General features: G+C 48.6%; 1 protein-coding gene across 9 annotated transcripts in view; it reads left to right on the plus strand.

Moving 5' to 3' along the window:
• MAP2K7 (mitogen-activated protein kinase kinase 7) overlaps positions 1 to 15,824 on the plus strand; it is a 66,495-nt gene that overhangs the window by 44,893 nt on the left and 5,778 nt on the right. For 3 of the 9 annotated variants that reach the window (XM_024110017.3, XM_005296050.5, XM_065575825.1), the window contains one exon: positions 38 to 11,093. The exons of the other annotated variants lie outside the window; for them this stretch is intronic. In XM_024110017.3, the coding sequence (XP_023965785.2) occupies positions 38 to 444 (407 nt within the window). In that variant the 3' untranslated portion in view covers positions 445 to 11,093. Of the gene's footprint in view, positions 1 to 37; positions 11,094 to 15,824 lie in introns of those variants that run through there. 9 annotated transcript variants of the gene reach the window in all.

Raw genomic sequence — 15,824 nt, forward strand, 5'->3', positions numbered from 1 at the left:
TCTCTGGAGTGTGGGTTTATTGCTTCCCTTCCGCTAGAGTCCTTGTGTCTCGGGCACCAGCGAGCCGACGAAGACAAGTCCCTCTCTATCTCTGTCCCATGTCCCCTGGATGGGAAGGCTCTTTCCAACTTGGCTCTGCATCTCCAGCTGGGTGAGAGAAGGCCCTTTCCAGCCCGGCCCTGCATCTCCAGCTGCTTGAGAGCCTGCAGCCTGCCTCCCAGCCAGATGAGAGAAGGCTCTTTCCAGCCGGCCCTGCATCTCCAGCTGGATGAGAGATGGCCCCTTCCAGATGTGTCCTGTGTCTCAAGCGAGATGAGAGAAGGCCTGTTCCAGTCCTGTCCCTGCATCACTGGCTGGACGAGAGAAGGCTATTTCCAGCCCTGGCTTGCGTCTCCAGCTGGAGAAGAGAGGGCTCTTCCCAGCCCTGTCCCTCAACCTCCTTAAGACAAGAAGGCTCTGCTGGGAACCTCATACTTCCCTTGGTCCTGAGAGGCGGCACGTCACCTGTTTATGCCTCTCTCTTCACCCCTCCTGCCCCCCGAGAGACTTGGGGAATGGGGAAGGGAGGCTGGAACCCTCACTCATGCACTGTGAACAAAGACACACAAATTTTTTTTACTACTTATTTATTAAGTTTGGACTCTGCAGGGCTGCGGGCTCCCTGCCATGCCCGTCCGCCAGCCACCTGCATTGTTGTTTTATGTCTCTCTTACTTTTCTCTCGTGTTTTGGGATTGTATTGGGGGAGGGGAATGGTGGGGGAGGGGGCAGCCGGGGCGTGCGGCTTCAGACTTCACCTAGGAGCTCAGCCCTTGCTCTCTTTTCAGTTAATTTTATTTTTCCTTGGGGGTGGGGCAGGGGTGGGTTTGAGGATTATTCTCGCCGGAAGCAGCTCAGCTGAAGTGATTTATGCTGATGATTTTTTTGTTAATTCTGTTTTTGATCTCAGGGGTTTTCCTGTTTCCTTTTTTTTTTTTTCCCTTGGAGTGCGAACAAAAGTTTTTTGTGTTTCTTCTGTCCGCGGCTTTGTATTTACCAAAGTGATCGCTGGGCTGCTGAGCATTGGGAGAACATGGCTGCATGTTGTTTTTCTTTTGCTATTTAAAAGGAGGGCGTGAAAGTGCAAAAAAAAAAAAAAAAGTTAATTCTAGGGGGTAGAAACAAGTGTTTGCAGCCTGCAATCTCCTCCAACCGCGGCAGCTGCGGAGTTGTAAAAATCAAAGACACTAATGAAACTTGAAGTTGTTCTTTTCCCACCTCCTTCCTTTCAATCTTGTCAGAGCCCTGGGTTTATTCTGGCTTGTCCTCAGCTGGTGTGAAGGGCGAAGTGGCCACCAGTGGCATGGTGCTGGTTCAGCACAGCTGCTGTAAGCTCCTGTCTGGCTTCGCCGGAGCTACGCAGGTGTATGCCGGCAGATGTGAATCAGTGCAGCCGTGACGTCAGCGGAGCTACGCTGCTTGACATTGGCTGGAGGAGGTCAGCCTGGCTCCACCAGCCTCCTCGATTTACGTTTGCTGAGGATTCGGCTGTTATTTGGTAGCATGTCACCTCTTTGGAAGCCTGGGGGTGTCTTGGGGGAGGGGGCTCTGGTCAGAGCTTTTTGGGGGGGTTGTTGATTGTTTGATTTTTCACATTCATTCTGATTCGCTGGGGACGGCAGGTGCCCTCAGCAGCTGTGGGAAGCAGGAGGTGGGGAGCGTAATCCTGAAAGCATGTGGGATGAGATCCAGTCTCCAACCTCCCTTGACTCAGCCTCCGAACGAGGCTGTGTAGCTCACAGGGGCTGCGGTTGACATTCAGCCCATTTTTAGCAGAGATCTCGTTTTTTTGCCTCTAGAAGGACTTGTGTTTGCTTCCTCCCCCACGCGGAAGGGAACGTGGCATGGGCTCCCCTCCAGCAGGTTTGGGTTAGGCTCACCATTTCGCAACTCCGGGCAGGACTGGGCTCTGCACTGCCCTTGCTGCTGGCTGGGGGAGCTGTACGTCGCTCTGACAATGCCCCAGGTGCTCAGATCCTACCATGATGGGCAAGTTGCTTTACAAATCCCAACCCAAAAATAGTGACATGGAGAAGGTCAGGTGCCGAGCAGATTTGGGCTGCAAGGTTTGTTGAGATTCTGAGTCCAGCTGGCAGCTGAGAACCATATTGCACTGTTGGCCCCATTCCTCCAGTCCAGCAATAGACAGACACCTCCTAGCAAGGGGGCCCACAAGCTGCAGGGTGGCAGCACCCATCTTGCCAGGCCAGGTCTTTTCTGAAACCACTCCGTGCCCATAGTTCTCAGAAAGGGAGGTGGAGCCTGGGTGGGTGGAAACATGGACACAGCTGCCTGGCAGTGCCTTGCACAATGCTCCGTTCTGTCCTGGGTGGGGCGGACCTGGGACAGCAGTTAAGCATCTGGGTAAAGGAAAGTGTGTATATTGGGTAGGTATGGGATTGCTGGTCTGGCTCTGCAAGGGGATGCCAGAGAGCATCCGGGGCAGGAGGTTGGGCACAGAGACCAGCAAAGTGCCTGCTTTATCTCGGGCATCAGCAGTGGAGCATTCTGCTGTCCCCGCAAGGTCAGCAGAATAGGGAGGCAGGAAGGATCTTCAAACCCAAATGCAAGTTCTGGCACAATACACCCCAGAGCCCCTCTTTCCCCACAGACAGGAGCTGAATGGGAGAGACAGCCCCGCACTAATGTGGCAGCCTGGAAATCCATCGGGCTGTTGGGGTGGGAGGAAGAGGAGCCCCTCTGCGTTTTGGAGCGGGGGCATGTCTCCTTCTCGGGTCTCCAGGGAGAGCTTACAGCTGTTTGGATCATCAGTGGTGGATGGCTGTTAATAAAACAGAAGAGGAGCGGAGAGCAGCTGGCACAGGGAATGAGGGGAGCCCTCAGCTTCCAGCACACGAAGCAAAATCAGAAAGGTTGTCAAAGAAGCTGTAAACGCAGTGCAGGATACCACGTGTGGCCATTTCTGGGTGACTTTCTAGATGCCCTGAAGATTAGCCCTGGCCCAAGCCCTCCTTTGCCACCACCTCCCATCTCTTCACAAAGGGCTTGGCGAAGACTTCCCGCGGAACCCATCATTCCACCGCTCTGAGGAGCTGGAGCCTCTGGCATAGCATTGCAGAAAAGCACGGCACTGCCAAGCCAGCTCTACTCCATCCTTGCAAAGAAAATAGCCCTTGTGAGGCATTAAGGAGTTGTTGGTGTTGAATCCAGTCCTGCCAGTCTATTTTCCCTCGCATCTCTCCTGCTAAGAGTCACCATTGCCACCAGTCACTGCAGTGGACCTTTGCAAGAGCATCCAGCAGCTAGATCAATACAGTTTTAACTCATCCTCACAATGCGGCTGGCATGGGATTTCCTAGCTGCAGATGGAAATTATGGGGCCAGCTGTATCCTCAGGAATCTAAGTCCTAAGAGCTATAGATTTTAGCTTGTTCTGTTTCTAAATGTGGAAGAGGCCCTCAGTCTAAACAGTGAGAATTCTGTTCCAGTGTGGATGCAGAATAGACTCAACAGGGTCCCAACTCTACTGCCCTGTGGTAGGCCCAGGGCGAAAGGAGAGAGTCCTCTGGTGGCACTTTCAGAAGCTGTTGCTGATTGGTGTAGTGGTGCGTTACAAGACGTAAAGGGAACTAGTTCTCTAGCCTCAAGGACTTGCAGTCTAAGGAAGACAAGATAGATGGGGATGAGACATGGGATGACAGTGAAAGAGGGGCATGGAGAGAGCATTGTTGAGGGAAAATGAGAGAGAGGATTTCTGGCACAGAAGGTCGGAAGGGTTTGTTACTGTAAATAGGAAGGTGCGGGGAGGCTGTTGGTGAACTTGGAAGCAAAGTATGTTGGGGATGGCAGTGAGTTTTAGGGATGCTTTGATTTGGAGGCGGAACAGGTAGCGCTAGATCTGCAGTCTCAGCTTAGTGAGGAAGTTTCAAAAGTTGAAGAGCAAACTAGGCCAGAGAGGATTGTGCAAAAGGGAGATTAAACTGGGGCAGGGAGCAGAGTCTTGTAGGGGAACCCAGTAGGAAGCTATGGAATGTAAAGCCATGTTTTAACCCTCCACGGGTTGGGTGGCACTTGTGCCTTGCTCCAACTCTTGGCCCAGTGTCAGTCAGTGACAATCAAACCACTTATTTACCTCAGCAGTTGATGTTTCAAGTCGTGGGTTTGAGTGACGGAAGAGAGAGTTAAGTGCGGAACTCACTATAGCAATTTGGCCAGTGTCCGTCACTCCCTGGCATTAGCATGTTGCAGGGACTCCCAGGAAGGTTACTGGTGTACACTGGCTGTCCCTGCCCCTGGAACTACCTTTCCATATGATGCACATAACAGCTTCCATGCCATTTGCCACATGCACCCAAGAGACCCAAGCAAAGGCCACTCCACAAAGAGGACGCATTTGTTTTTGAGGTGAGGAGAAAGCTGTTGAGGGTGTTGCCGAGTGGGAGAGCATGAAAAGGAGAGAAGAGGATTTTCATGGACCAGACAGGACATATTGACTGGAGGTCTATCTACTGTGGAACTGGAGTGGCCTGGATGGGCCTTTGTAGCAGAAGAGGTGGAGTTTTACAATGCAAATATCCTCTGGAGAATCCAGCACGTTATCCACACACAATGACCACTGAAGGGAAGGTGTAAACAGCTCAGTCTCATTAACTTAACGAAAAGAAGGTTAAGAGGTGACTGACCATGGTCTGTAAGTACCTTCTCAGGGAGCAGATTTCTCAGAACAGAGGGCTCTTTAATGTAGCAGGCAAAGGCAGAATGAGATAGAATGGCTGGGAGCTGAAGAATTCCAACTGGAAATCAAGGCCCAACTTTTTAACAGGAATGGGGATTAACCAGTAGAACAGCTTGCCAAGGGCTGAGATAAATGCTCCATTACTTGGCGTTTCTAATTGCAGGCTGGACGTCCATCTAAAAGACACACTCAAGCCCAACCACAAATTAGTGGACTGGATGCAGGAATCCCTGGGTGAAGCTCTGCCGGATGGTCTGATGATCTGATGGTCCCATCTTGCCCTATAGTCTATGAATAGCCAAAAGGGAAGTAGATTGCAAATGGGCAAGGGTCAGGAGGCCCAGCACACAGCCTTCCACTGTTCAGTGGGGATTTGCTGCAGCTTGGCAAGGCACATTGGGCTGGGTGGAGAGCAGAGGTGAGAATCAGAGGTTCGGGTTAGAAAGCCGAGTGAAATGCAGCCTGTGCAGGGCAGAGCAGCGGGGACGGAATGTGTCTTTGGATGGTAGGATAAAGTGGAGATGGTGAGCAGAAGTAGAGAAGGGATTAGTGGAGAAGTGGAGAAGTAATTGCAGTTGATTCTTGGGGAAATGGTTTAAAATGCATTAGCAGGAAGCTGCCACAGAATAGTGTCAGTGGCAGGAATCGGGCTCTTCTTTGGCGCATCCAACTAGCAATACCCTCTGGCATGGCTGATCGTCTCCAGATCCAGCATTTAGGAATTTTGTACCTGTGTATCTAATGAAGCATCTAGGCGGACGCTATGGCAGAGCGCTTTTCGGCGGGATCCGAGCAGTACCATGAACAGCAGAGCAGCAAACACTGTCGGTGCTGCAAAATCATCCCTCGAGGAACCTCAAGAGGCTGTAAACTCCTCACCAGGCAAGCTTCACATTTGACAACCACCCAAAAAACAGCCACCCGATCTGATGAGGCAGAGGTTTTCAGATTGGTTTCTTGTTGCTATTCAACCCCCGCTCGCTCTGTTTGATTAACAGCCACAGCAGTGGGTAAAATTCATTTACCAGGCAGCCCAAGAAGTCTGCAACACAATGACATTAGGCGTACAAGGATTTGATTGTATGTGAATTTCAGCCAGCAGAGAACCAGAGTCCACTACTCTCAACCCCTAATGTTCAAAAAACATAGATCAGGACCTTCAAAATCATGAGATTAGTTTAAAAATCAGATGATCATTTTGGGTTTCTTTTCATTTACCCTCTGGCTTTTGAGCCTTTAGGAGGGGGTCTCACTGTCAAGCTTTTCTAGGGCTAAAAATTCCTAAAAAAGCCGAGATTCTCATGTAATCACAGGACTCCAGAAGCTGGGGGCTTTAAGATATCAAATATTGCAATAAAAATACGGGACTTGACAACACTGACCTGAACCTCAGCTACTGTAAATCAGCGTCACTCTGTTGACTTCAGTGGAGCGATGCTGATTTACCCCAGTGGGGGATCTGGCCCCATTGACTCTAATGGAATGATGGCCATTTACACCAGCTGGAGATTTTCCTCATTGACTGCAGTGGAGTGACACCAATTTACACCAGCCGGGATCTGGCGAAATCTGTCTTTGATTTTTAACTACTAAGAGTCAGATTTTTTTCATGTGCTCAGCTCCCCAAAACCAAGGCCAAGTCTTCATCAGAGCACCTGTGTAGGCACTTACCTGACATGACCCCTTGTTCCATGGATGCTGTTGGGTGCTGAGACCTTTTGAAAATCCAGATGTTTCATTTCAGTGCTGACATGAGAGCTGAGCTCTTTAAGGAAATGTGGCCTTTAAGGCAGGTCTTTTCGAAGGAGACCCTTGGCTCTCGGGTTCAGGGCCCTGTTTTACTAGATGCTGCACAGACACATAGTGAGAGATGGTCCCTGCCCCGAAGACCTAACAGTCTAAATAGCCAAAAGGTGGGTGGGGAAACTGAGAGCCAAGGACACCCAGCAGGTCAGTGAGAGAGCCAGGAGTAGAACCCAGGCTTCCTGAGCCCCACTCCAGTGCCCCAATTAGAATCTGATCCTTCCAGCTCTACCCTTGGGGCTGACCCTGCCTCATTGATGTGTGTGATTTCAATGGGGCTGTTAATATGGGCCTCTCTTCCACAGAGCAGTTCAATGTCTACTTGGATCTTGCTGGTTTTGGGCGCTGAGGTGCTGTGCTAGGGTGACCAGACAGCAAGTGTGAAAAATCGGGATGAGGGTGGGGGGTAATAGGAGCCTACATAAGAAAAAGACCCAAAAATCGGGACAGTCCCTATAAAATCGGGACATCTGGTCACCCTATGCTGTGCTGAATTGGTGTCTTGAGTGAGGGTTGCTAGATCAAAGCAGTTATTGGCTAAGTGCTGAGACTGGATTGGATCCAGGATTTTTGAAAGGCATCACAGTTTTGTAGTGGGCAGGGGTTTGCGAAAGTACTGGCTTCCAATGAGGAGTTGTAACCTCAGAGTTTGCAAAATTGCTTCCAGTTGTCTTAGAATCGCTGACTGGTAGGGGGCGCAGTCCCACCCCCTTTCACTTCAGCTGAGATCAGGCCCTGCCTCTTAAGGGGAAACAGCACCACTTTTCACTCAATGTTTCTGACATTCCCACAATGATATAACCTAGATTGAACACAGACCCCATGGGTAGGGATGGGGTGGACGACAAAGACTTTTTCAATAGTTTAAACGTTGGGATGTTTTTTCAAGGAGAAAAAGAATTGCCAGGATGGTTGGGGGGGAGGGTAGAAAAATGCAGTTTTATTGCATTTTTTTAAATTATTTTTTTATGTTTTAATTTAGAACAAATCTCTGTTAATATTATTTTAATCCGGGTGGTTAAGTGTTTTTTAATCGCAGACCTGACATCTGCTCTTATTATTTTATTATATTTTTTCTGTGTGTGCGTGGGGGTGTGTGTGTGTGTGTGGGCAGGTGTGTGCATGCATTCAACTGGGGATTTTAAAGAAAACAAAAAACAAACAAAAAAATTCATGCCAAAGGTAGGGCAGAGAATAGCTGGATAGACAATTATATTCTAGGCATTAGCATTTCACTATATTATCTATATATTATATTATATTATTATTATTATAAATTCGCATGTTAAAAACTAATAGGCGTAACTTCTGTCTTATATGGAAAGAGACTTTAGCTTTTGATCGCTTGTACATTCGGTCACTCATCTGTCTTGATCCTTGGAGAGCTGACCTGAATCTAATAAGCTTTAGTAGTTTCACCAAGGTGGGGCTACTGGCTTTGTATCTTTTAGTAGTCACCAAAAAAAAGGAAAAGAAAAAACCTTGGGTGCAATTTTCAAAAGCACCTAAATAATCCAGGAGCCTAAGTCTTATTTTCAAAAGTGATTTAGTCACTTAGAGGCCTTGTCATTATTGAAGGTCAATGGGCTCCTAGGGCACTTTTGAAAATCGAACCCCATGTCTTTTAAAAAGGTGTCATTTGGCCAAAGTTGAGCAGAGAGGTCTGGAAGCAGAATGACTGGCAGTCCTAGATCACGACAGCAAAAATCAATTCAGGGTACAGGGGGCACCACCAATCTGTGTCTTTACATTTCTTGCAGAGCTGGCTGATTCTTGCATCGAAATCCACCCTTTAACATTAACGTTACAGCGACACCAGGATTCTCACTCGCCGGCTGTTTAGCTTTAAGTTTGCTCAAATATCCCTTTGCCCTTCCCTCCTCACTCTCAGTAATTGCAGGAAATCAAAACCTTACAAATTATTTATTGGCCGTCAGAAACTTTTTGCGTGTGTTTTATGTGTCCTTTAAATGTATTATATTTTTTTTTAAATCTTCCCCCTTTCCTTTACTTTTTGTGGGGTATATTGATATTTATCTAGCTGTCTCTCGATGTATATAGAGAGATAGATAAATATCAATATACCCAGATGTATATTTTGCTTAGAGCTGGTATGTGGGGTGACGAGTAGGTCGGTGGAATTTTATTGGGGGGAATTGAGCATCCATAAACTCGGGAGAGAGATTTCCTCTCTCATGTGATTTGGCAGCTCTACAGATAAAGTCAGATGGTTTCTTTTTATTCTCTCACTGTGCAGTGACATTTTAAAGAAGTGATTATAGCTGGGAGCCAAAAAATCTTTGCCCCTTAAAAGATTTTCCTAGAGTGCCGTGAATGGATGTGGGGGCACTTAAATGGAACGTGGGATCTGCTTCCCGCCTTGGGAACTCTCTGAGCGGCTTACAGGCTAACAGCTCAGAAGAAGGGGGAGGGGAGTTATCGGGGAGCCAGCCTCCCACTGAGTGTGATGGGCGCTGGGTCTGGCCTGCGGTGAATGAGGGCCGGGAAACAATGATAGCAGGTCTAGAGGACAGTTGGGATTAGCACAGAGTGAGAGGAGCAAGAGTGTGGAAGTAGGAGTAGCTGGGGGGGTTGGGCATGGCCAGGATGTGTGGGAGGGGCCAGAGGAGGAGCAAACAGTGCAATCTAGGAGAAGGGTATCTAAGCAGGGAAAATTACTTTCCCAAGCTGGGATTGTAATGAATGCTGAGAGCCAGGATCCAGCATTTAGGCCATGGGAAGGAAAGTGGGGGGTTCTCATGGGTTTCCCCCTTCTTTACTTGAGGCAGGAAACACCGGCTCCCACTTCCATTCTCTGGCAAGCCCAGCATATGTTCAGGGCTTTTTTGGTAGTGTATAAATAATGCTGGTTTTTTTACGCTGCGATTTAATTTTACACCGGTGTTGAAAAAAAGCCATTACAATAGGGGTTGGGTGGGGTTTTTGGTTTTGTTTTGTTTCATTTTGTAGCATCTAAATGTGTTAGCAATGCCAAAGCATTTAAAGATTTTAATGGGGCGGGGCAAAGAAAGCAGCACCGTGGCATTTTCAGGGCATCGCCTGGTTTATTAAAACTGCCTTGGATTTTGTCCAGTGTAAATTTCTCCACCCTCTTCCCCTCCACCCCCTTGACAGGGTAGGGAGAGTTAAACTGCGCCTCCTGTTGGCCGAGTAGAGGAATGTTCTCAGGTGTGAAGCTGATCTCCGCTCACAGTGCTGGCTTAAGGCCTCAGAATCACAGAAGTCACACTTGACCCCTATGTGAACTGGGAGTCAGGACTCCTGGGCTCTGTCCCCAGCTCTGGGAGGGGAGTGGGGTCTAGTGGTTAGAGCAAGGGAGCACTAGGAATCAGGACTCCTGGGTTCTGTTTTGAGCTTTGGGAAGAGAATGGGATCTAGTGATTAGAGCAGGGGGTATTGGGAGTCATGACTCTCGGCTTCTATCCCCAGGTCTGGGCTCTAGTGTTTGCAGTAGGGAGGACTAGGAGTCAGGACTCCTGGGTTCTGTTCCCGGCTCTGAGAGGAAAATAGCATAGAGCAGGACGACTGGGAGTCAGGAGTCCTGGGTTCCTAGGCCTTGTGACGAGATCAATTTCGCTTTGTGTGTGTGTGGTTGTTACGATGGTTTGCGATTTATGCGATGCTGAATTATTTCCTAAATCCCAGGATCTTGAAGGAGGCAAACTCTCAGCCTGCAGCATTGGGTCATGCAACATTCATCCCCCTTTTTGCAAATGTTAAGTGTGCTTCGTGACTTTCAAAAGAGCGAATCTGCGTCAAAGGGGTGGTGGAAGGGCGGAATCTCCTGCGCAGATATTGTTAAAAAAGCATCTTTTGCTAAACTTTCCTCTGGAAGACTGCATCTTCCCTAGCAAACAAGGTGTCTTAACGCATGTTGAATAAGATCCCAGCAGTTTATAGTTTTCAGACGTGTTGGCAGATTGAGGGGGATGCCTCGACCTTCTGGTTTGTGTGAAAACTACACAGTGCTTTGTCTTCCCTAGGATCTTACATAACACGGAGTAAGAACACACCTTGTTTCTTAGTGAAGACACCGGCCACTGTCAGAAGACAGGGTACTGGGCTAGATGGACCATTGATCTGACCCAGTTTGTCCATTCTTAACTGATGGAGCTCATTGGGATAATAGACCTGTGGAGCACCAGTCCCCAGCTTGGAAGGAGCGCTCTCTCCCTTCCGAATCCAGGAATCACGTTGACATGTTCACAGATTGTGTATGTTATCCCTGAGCATGGGCGTCTTACCTGGCTCTCCCAAGGTGTCTGCAGTAACTTTACTGGTTCTTAGTCCCCTTTTCTCCCTCACTTATAGTCCAGACGACATGTCAAGGTGGTTGTCCCTCTGCTACCAACCAAGCTGGTCTGGTTAATCTCAATGGGTTTCTTGGATTTAAAAAAAAAAAAAAAAAGAAAGAACAAAAAACCCACAAAATATTTTAAAAGGAAATTGTTGCTTATTTTAATAGGTTTTTTTTTTACTCTGTTGTTTGTAGAAACCCTCTTAGAAGCTTGAAAATAAAAAATTCTTTCCCTAAATGGTTGTCTCTTTTCACTCAGCAAATGTCTCCGTATGAAACCTTCTGTTTCTACAACCTCTTTCTTCCCAAAGTGATTGAATCCATAGGGATCTCCTTGCCCAGCAGTGAAATGCAGCCCCGTCTGGGTGAGATGCCCCAGTTTTTTAATGGCACACGGCAATGCTCCACAATGGGCAGCCCTGAAATGCAGCCCCCTCTCAGCTGAGATACAGCAGCTGTTTAATGGCACACAGGAATCACTCATGCAGCGCTGAAATGCAGCCACCTCTGCGTGGGATGCTGCAGCTTTTTAACAGTTGCATAGCAACCGTCTGCAAGTCAAAAGGTGAAGAATCATGGCTTGATTTGAAAATGGAAGGGGGTGGGGATTAGGGTGACAGAAGGTAATTTACTCATGTTGGAATTAACCCAAACATTGGGATTAACTGAATCTTGAGTAGGATAGCGCCACGAGCTCCTTACTGACCCTAAGCAAGGACCTTGGTTTTATGTTTCATTGGAAAGACTAAAGCCTATTTACCAGGGAATTGATAATGTTCTTCCTCTGGATTCAAAAATAAAACTGTATCTGGAGAGGTGAGTCAAATTAAAGGTCAGATCTGATAAAGTGCTAAAATGGAAAACCATTTTTACACAATGTCTGGGGCAGCTACATAGATTTTTGCTACATTTCCAGAAATTGTTCTCTTGCCGAGGACCCCCACTGTCTGTTAAAATGACAGCTCTGTTCATGAAACAAAATAATTTTCTGTTACCTGTGAGGGTAGGGCTTCCAACTGATTTGTTTAAAAATAATTACATGCTAATTAACACAGAAATTGGTGCAAAAATAATCATTTACAATTTACCTTTCCAGTGATGTTTTTGTTTGATTGGTTGGGGTTTTTTTGTGTATGCGGGTGTCTGTGCTCAGAGGGATTTAAATGTACAATTTTTACCATTCTCATGCCTCTTCCTAAAGGGATGGAGGAGCCAGTTGATAGGGCACGGGATTGAGAACCAGGACTCCTGGGTTCTATTCCAGTGTCTGCATCACTGTGCCACTGTAGGTAAGTCACTTCACTGCTCTGTGCTCAGTTTCAGTCTTACCAACCTCAGGAGTTCAAAAAGCGTGAGTCAGGCCCTGAAAAATCAGGTGATTGGTTTAAAAATCCAGAGGTGTTGGTTGTGTTTAATAATAAATGTTTGACATGTGTGTGTGTGATTTGCCTTCTGGGTTTTGAGCCAGCAGGAGGTCACATTTTCACGCTTTTCTCCTCAACCACAAGGGCCAGAAACTTTTTTTTTTTTAATGAAAACAGATTCTCACTCAATCACCTGGCTCCTGGAGCTGGGGCTTTAAGAAAAGCACCAAATACTGCAAGGCTTATGACAAAATCCTGAGAGTTTCAGCACTACAGTTTTTAGCATGTTTGGGTCTCTCTGAAGGGATGGATGGGTCAATTGAGAGAGCCCAAGATTTCGAGGTAAGACTCCTGGGTTCTATTCCTGGCTCTGCGTCACTCTGTGGTTATAGGTAAGTGTGCCTCAATTTCTCTCTTGCCGAATTGGGCGTGTGCAGGAAATGAGGCTGATCTGTCTTGTTAATGGGAGTTGCTTGGAACTTTAAAAAGCATCCACCGTTGGGGCCAGTTTCCCCACACGTGGGGGTGCGCAGAATCTGTCCAGAAGTGCCACCGTGGGAGCTGCTGGGGGCTTGTGTACTTTTGAAAATTCTTTACATTCCCAAATGGGAGCTGAGTCCCAGACAAGCTGCACCCTCTCCATATATCTCACAAAAAGCCCTTTGCAAACAGAAATTCTTTTAAGATTTGCTTGGGTGTCTGCCTCTCACTGTGCCATCAACTGAGGCCTCCCTTGTCAAGCAGCATCGGAGGGGGGAAAAATATCCGTGTTGTGCAGAAATTGTGGCAACAGGGTGTCAGTTGTCAAGAGCCCTAAGCTTTTAGTCAGTAGCAGCAGCTGCTGAGCTGCAGAGGTAGGTGGAGCAGCCTTGAGAGGGGTTTAGTTGAAATGCTTTTTTGCAATGGCTTGTTTTGCTGGAGAAGTTAAATGCAGTCTGTTCATCAGGGCCCGATCCAGCACTTAGTCCCAATCAGGATCGAGTCCTTAACAGGGGCGGCTCTATGTTTTTTGCCGCCCCAAGCACGGCAGGCAGGTAGCTTTCGGCCTGCGGGAGATCTGCTGGTAACACGGATTCGGCGGCATGCATGCTGGAGGTTCACCAGTCCCGCGGCTAGCTGCCGCCGAATTGCCACCGAAGCCGTGGGACTGGTGGACCTCCCGCAGGCATTCCGCCAAACTGCTGCCCTCACGGTGACCGGCAGGCCGCCCCCTGCGGCTTGCCCCCCCAGGCAAGTGCTTGGTGCGCTGGTGCCTGGAGCCGCACCTGGTCCTTAAACAGCCCTGGGAAAACATCCATCATTTTAAAATTGTCCCAAACTGTCTGTCTTCCTCCATAGCTGCAGGCTTCAATGCAGGGGTCCACTTTGTAAAATTGGAGGGGGTGCAGAGAAGAGCCACCAAAGCGATCTAAGGAGTGGAAAAGAAGAGTCTGGTTGGCTCACCAAAAAGAAAAGCAAGCGGTGACTTGATTATGTCGTAACCCACTGGGCTCTAACGGGCTCTTCAGTCCAGTGGTGAAAGATAGAACAAGAACCAATGGCGGGAAATTAAAGCCGGACAAATTCCAAATAGAAATAAGGCAGGTTTTTAACGGGGAGGGAGATTGATCAGTGGAACAAACTCCTAACGGAAGAGGTGGATTCTCCAGCTCCCAACGTTTTCAATCCAGACTGGCTGCTTTGCTGGCCGGTGCATTAGCCAAACTCAAGTTCTTGGGCTCAGCAGTAAATGGGTGAAATACACAATGGCTTCTGCTATACAGGTCAGACCAGACAATGTAACGGTCCTTTCTGGCTTTAACCTCTGTGAATTCTACCTCCTGCATTACCCTGGTAAATGATTTCAGCATCTGTCCTGATGCAGGAATCAGAACCATGCCTCAGCCTCTAGGCTATGGCTGCGAACAGAGCTGGACGGAGCCCCCGCTCCCTGGGCTGGATAGTTCTTTTCCCCTCCTGCTTCCGTGAGATCCTGAGCTCCCGGGACAGGAATGCCCCGAATTTGAGATTTGCCCAACTGACAGTAGCTGAAGCTTGACACCCCCAGTCTTGTTCTAGATGCAGCGGGACTGGCCTGGCTTGGGCAGAGAGATGCACGGCAGAAGGGTGTTCCCGTCCAATCCAGGCTCCAGGGACAGAGGCCGGCTGGTTTCCTTCTCTCCCATCTAATTTTAACCTCCGTGTCAGTGTGGTTCTGTGCACAAGCGAGCCAGCAGAAATGACACTTTCTAACACCCAGCTGGGCTCCTGCCCATGCGTGCATCAGAGCCAGATCTGCTGCCTAGAGTGACAAACTGCAGAGCCAATGCAGCTACAGGAGAGTGATCTGGAGTCTACACCTGTCAGTTGCCCCTGTGCATTACCCTTGATAACAATGGGGCTATGCAGGGGTTACTGGGGGCATCATGGTGGGGGGAGCACAGGAGTTACTGAGGATAGGATGGTTAGTGATTGGGTTCCTGACACTGCAAAGAAGCTTTTAATAAAAATCCAACTTTTATTGTTATTCCTGACAGGTTTGAAAATCCCCTTTAGCAAAACAACTTCTGGGGCCTAAAATGAGAGGCAACAGGGTCCAGAGAGCAGCAGGAGCCAGTCAATGCTAAAGCACAGGGCTGGGGGTCAGGACTCCTGGGAGGGCAGGCGGATCTAGGGTTTAGAGCCGGAGGGAATAAGCTAGCGGACAGGACTCTGGGAGGGCAGTGTGGTCTAGTAGTGAGATTGAGCCAGGACTCCTGGGTCCTATTTCCAGCCCTGAGTGGGGGGTGTGGTGGGGGTCCTAGCAGTGGAGTAATAAATAATTGGGCCTACAAAGTTCCTGCTCTTGGGAGCCTAACTGGGAAAGTGGATAAAAGTTCATAACGTGTCACAACAACCTATAACAACTAAGGCTGATGGAAAAAGCTGCAAAAGGGAGACAGACAGACAGAATCAGTCCAAACAAAAAGCCTCCTGATATCACTCAAGGATTGTGTTACGATCATGCCCGGTAAACAATGGGCATGTGGGACCAGAGGTCAATGAAGTAAAAGTTGGTGTGTCAGAATTTAGGCTTTGTTGGGGAACAAAATCCTGAGGGGATGGGCTAGGCCACCTATGTCTCCCTTTGGGGGTCCTTAAAAAAGGGATTTTGGGGGGGAAATATGGTTGTGGAAGTGGGAGCCAGAGTGCAACAAGTGCTGAGGGGAAGGAGCGAACTTCATCGTCATGGCTGCCACCCCCGCCCGAGATGCACCGTGACACGACTGGGCCTTCCTTGTCCTGCTCCTAAGAGGTGTCCAGGCCAGAGAGAGCGACCCAGACGACATCGTCACCTGCACTGGCTCCGGCTAAATCCCGACCCCACCTGGGACGTGAGACCATTTCTTCAACTGCCCCATTCCCCTCCACGTGTCTTTTCCCTTCCCCATCGTCTTCTCTTCCCTCCTTATGCCTTCTGGCTGAGCCGGAAAAGACTATATTTTGCAACACTGCTGTGAGTCTGTGACCAGAGGCAGCTTGAAGCAATGTCCTAAACCGCCCAATGCTGGTACAAGTTTGCCAGGTCTCAGAGTGGCTGATCAGTCCCTGCCGTGACTCAGTTTCTCCAGCAGGGAGGTGGCAAG

Source organism: Chrysemys picta, chromosome 22 (genome assembly GCF_011386835.1).
Source record: "Chrysemys picta bellii isolate R12L10 chromosome 22, ASM1138683v2, whole genome shotgun sequence".
Lineage (NCBI taxonomy): Eukaryota > Metazoa > Chordata > Testudines > Emydidae > Chrysemys > Chrysemys picta.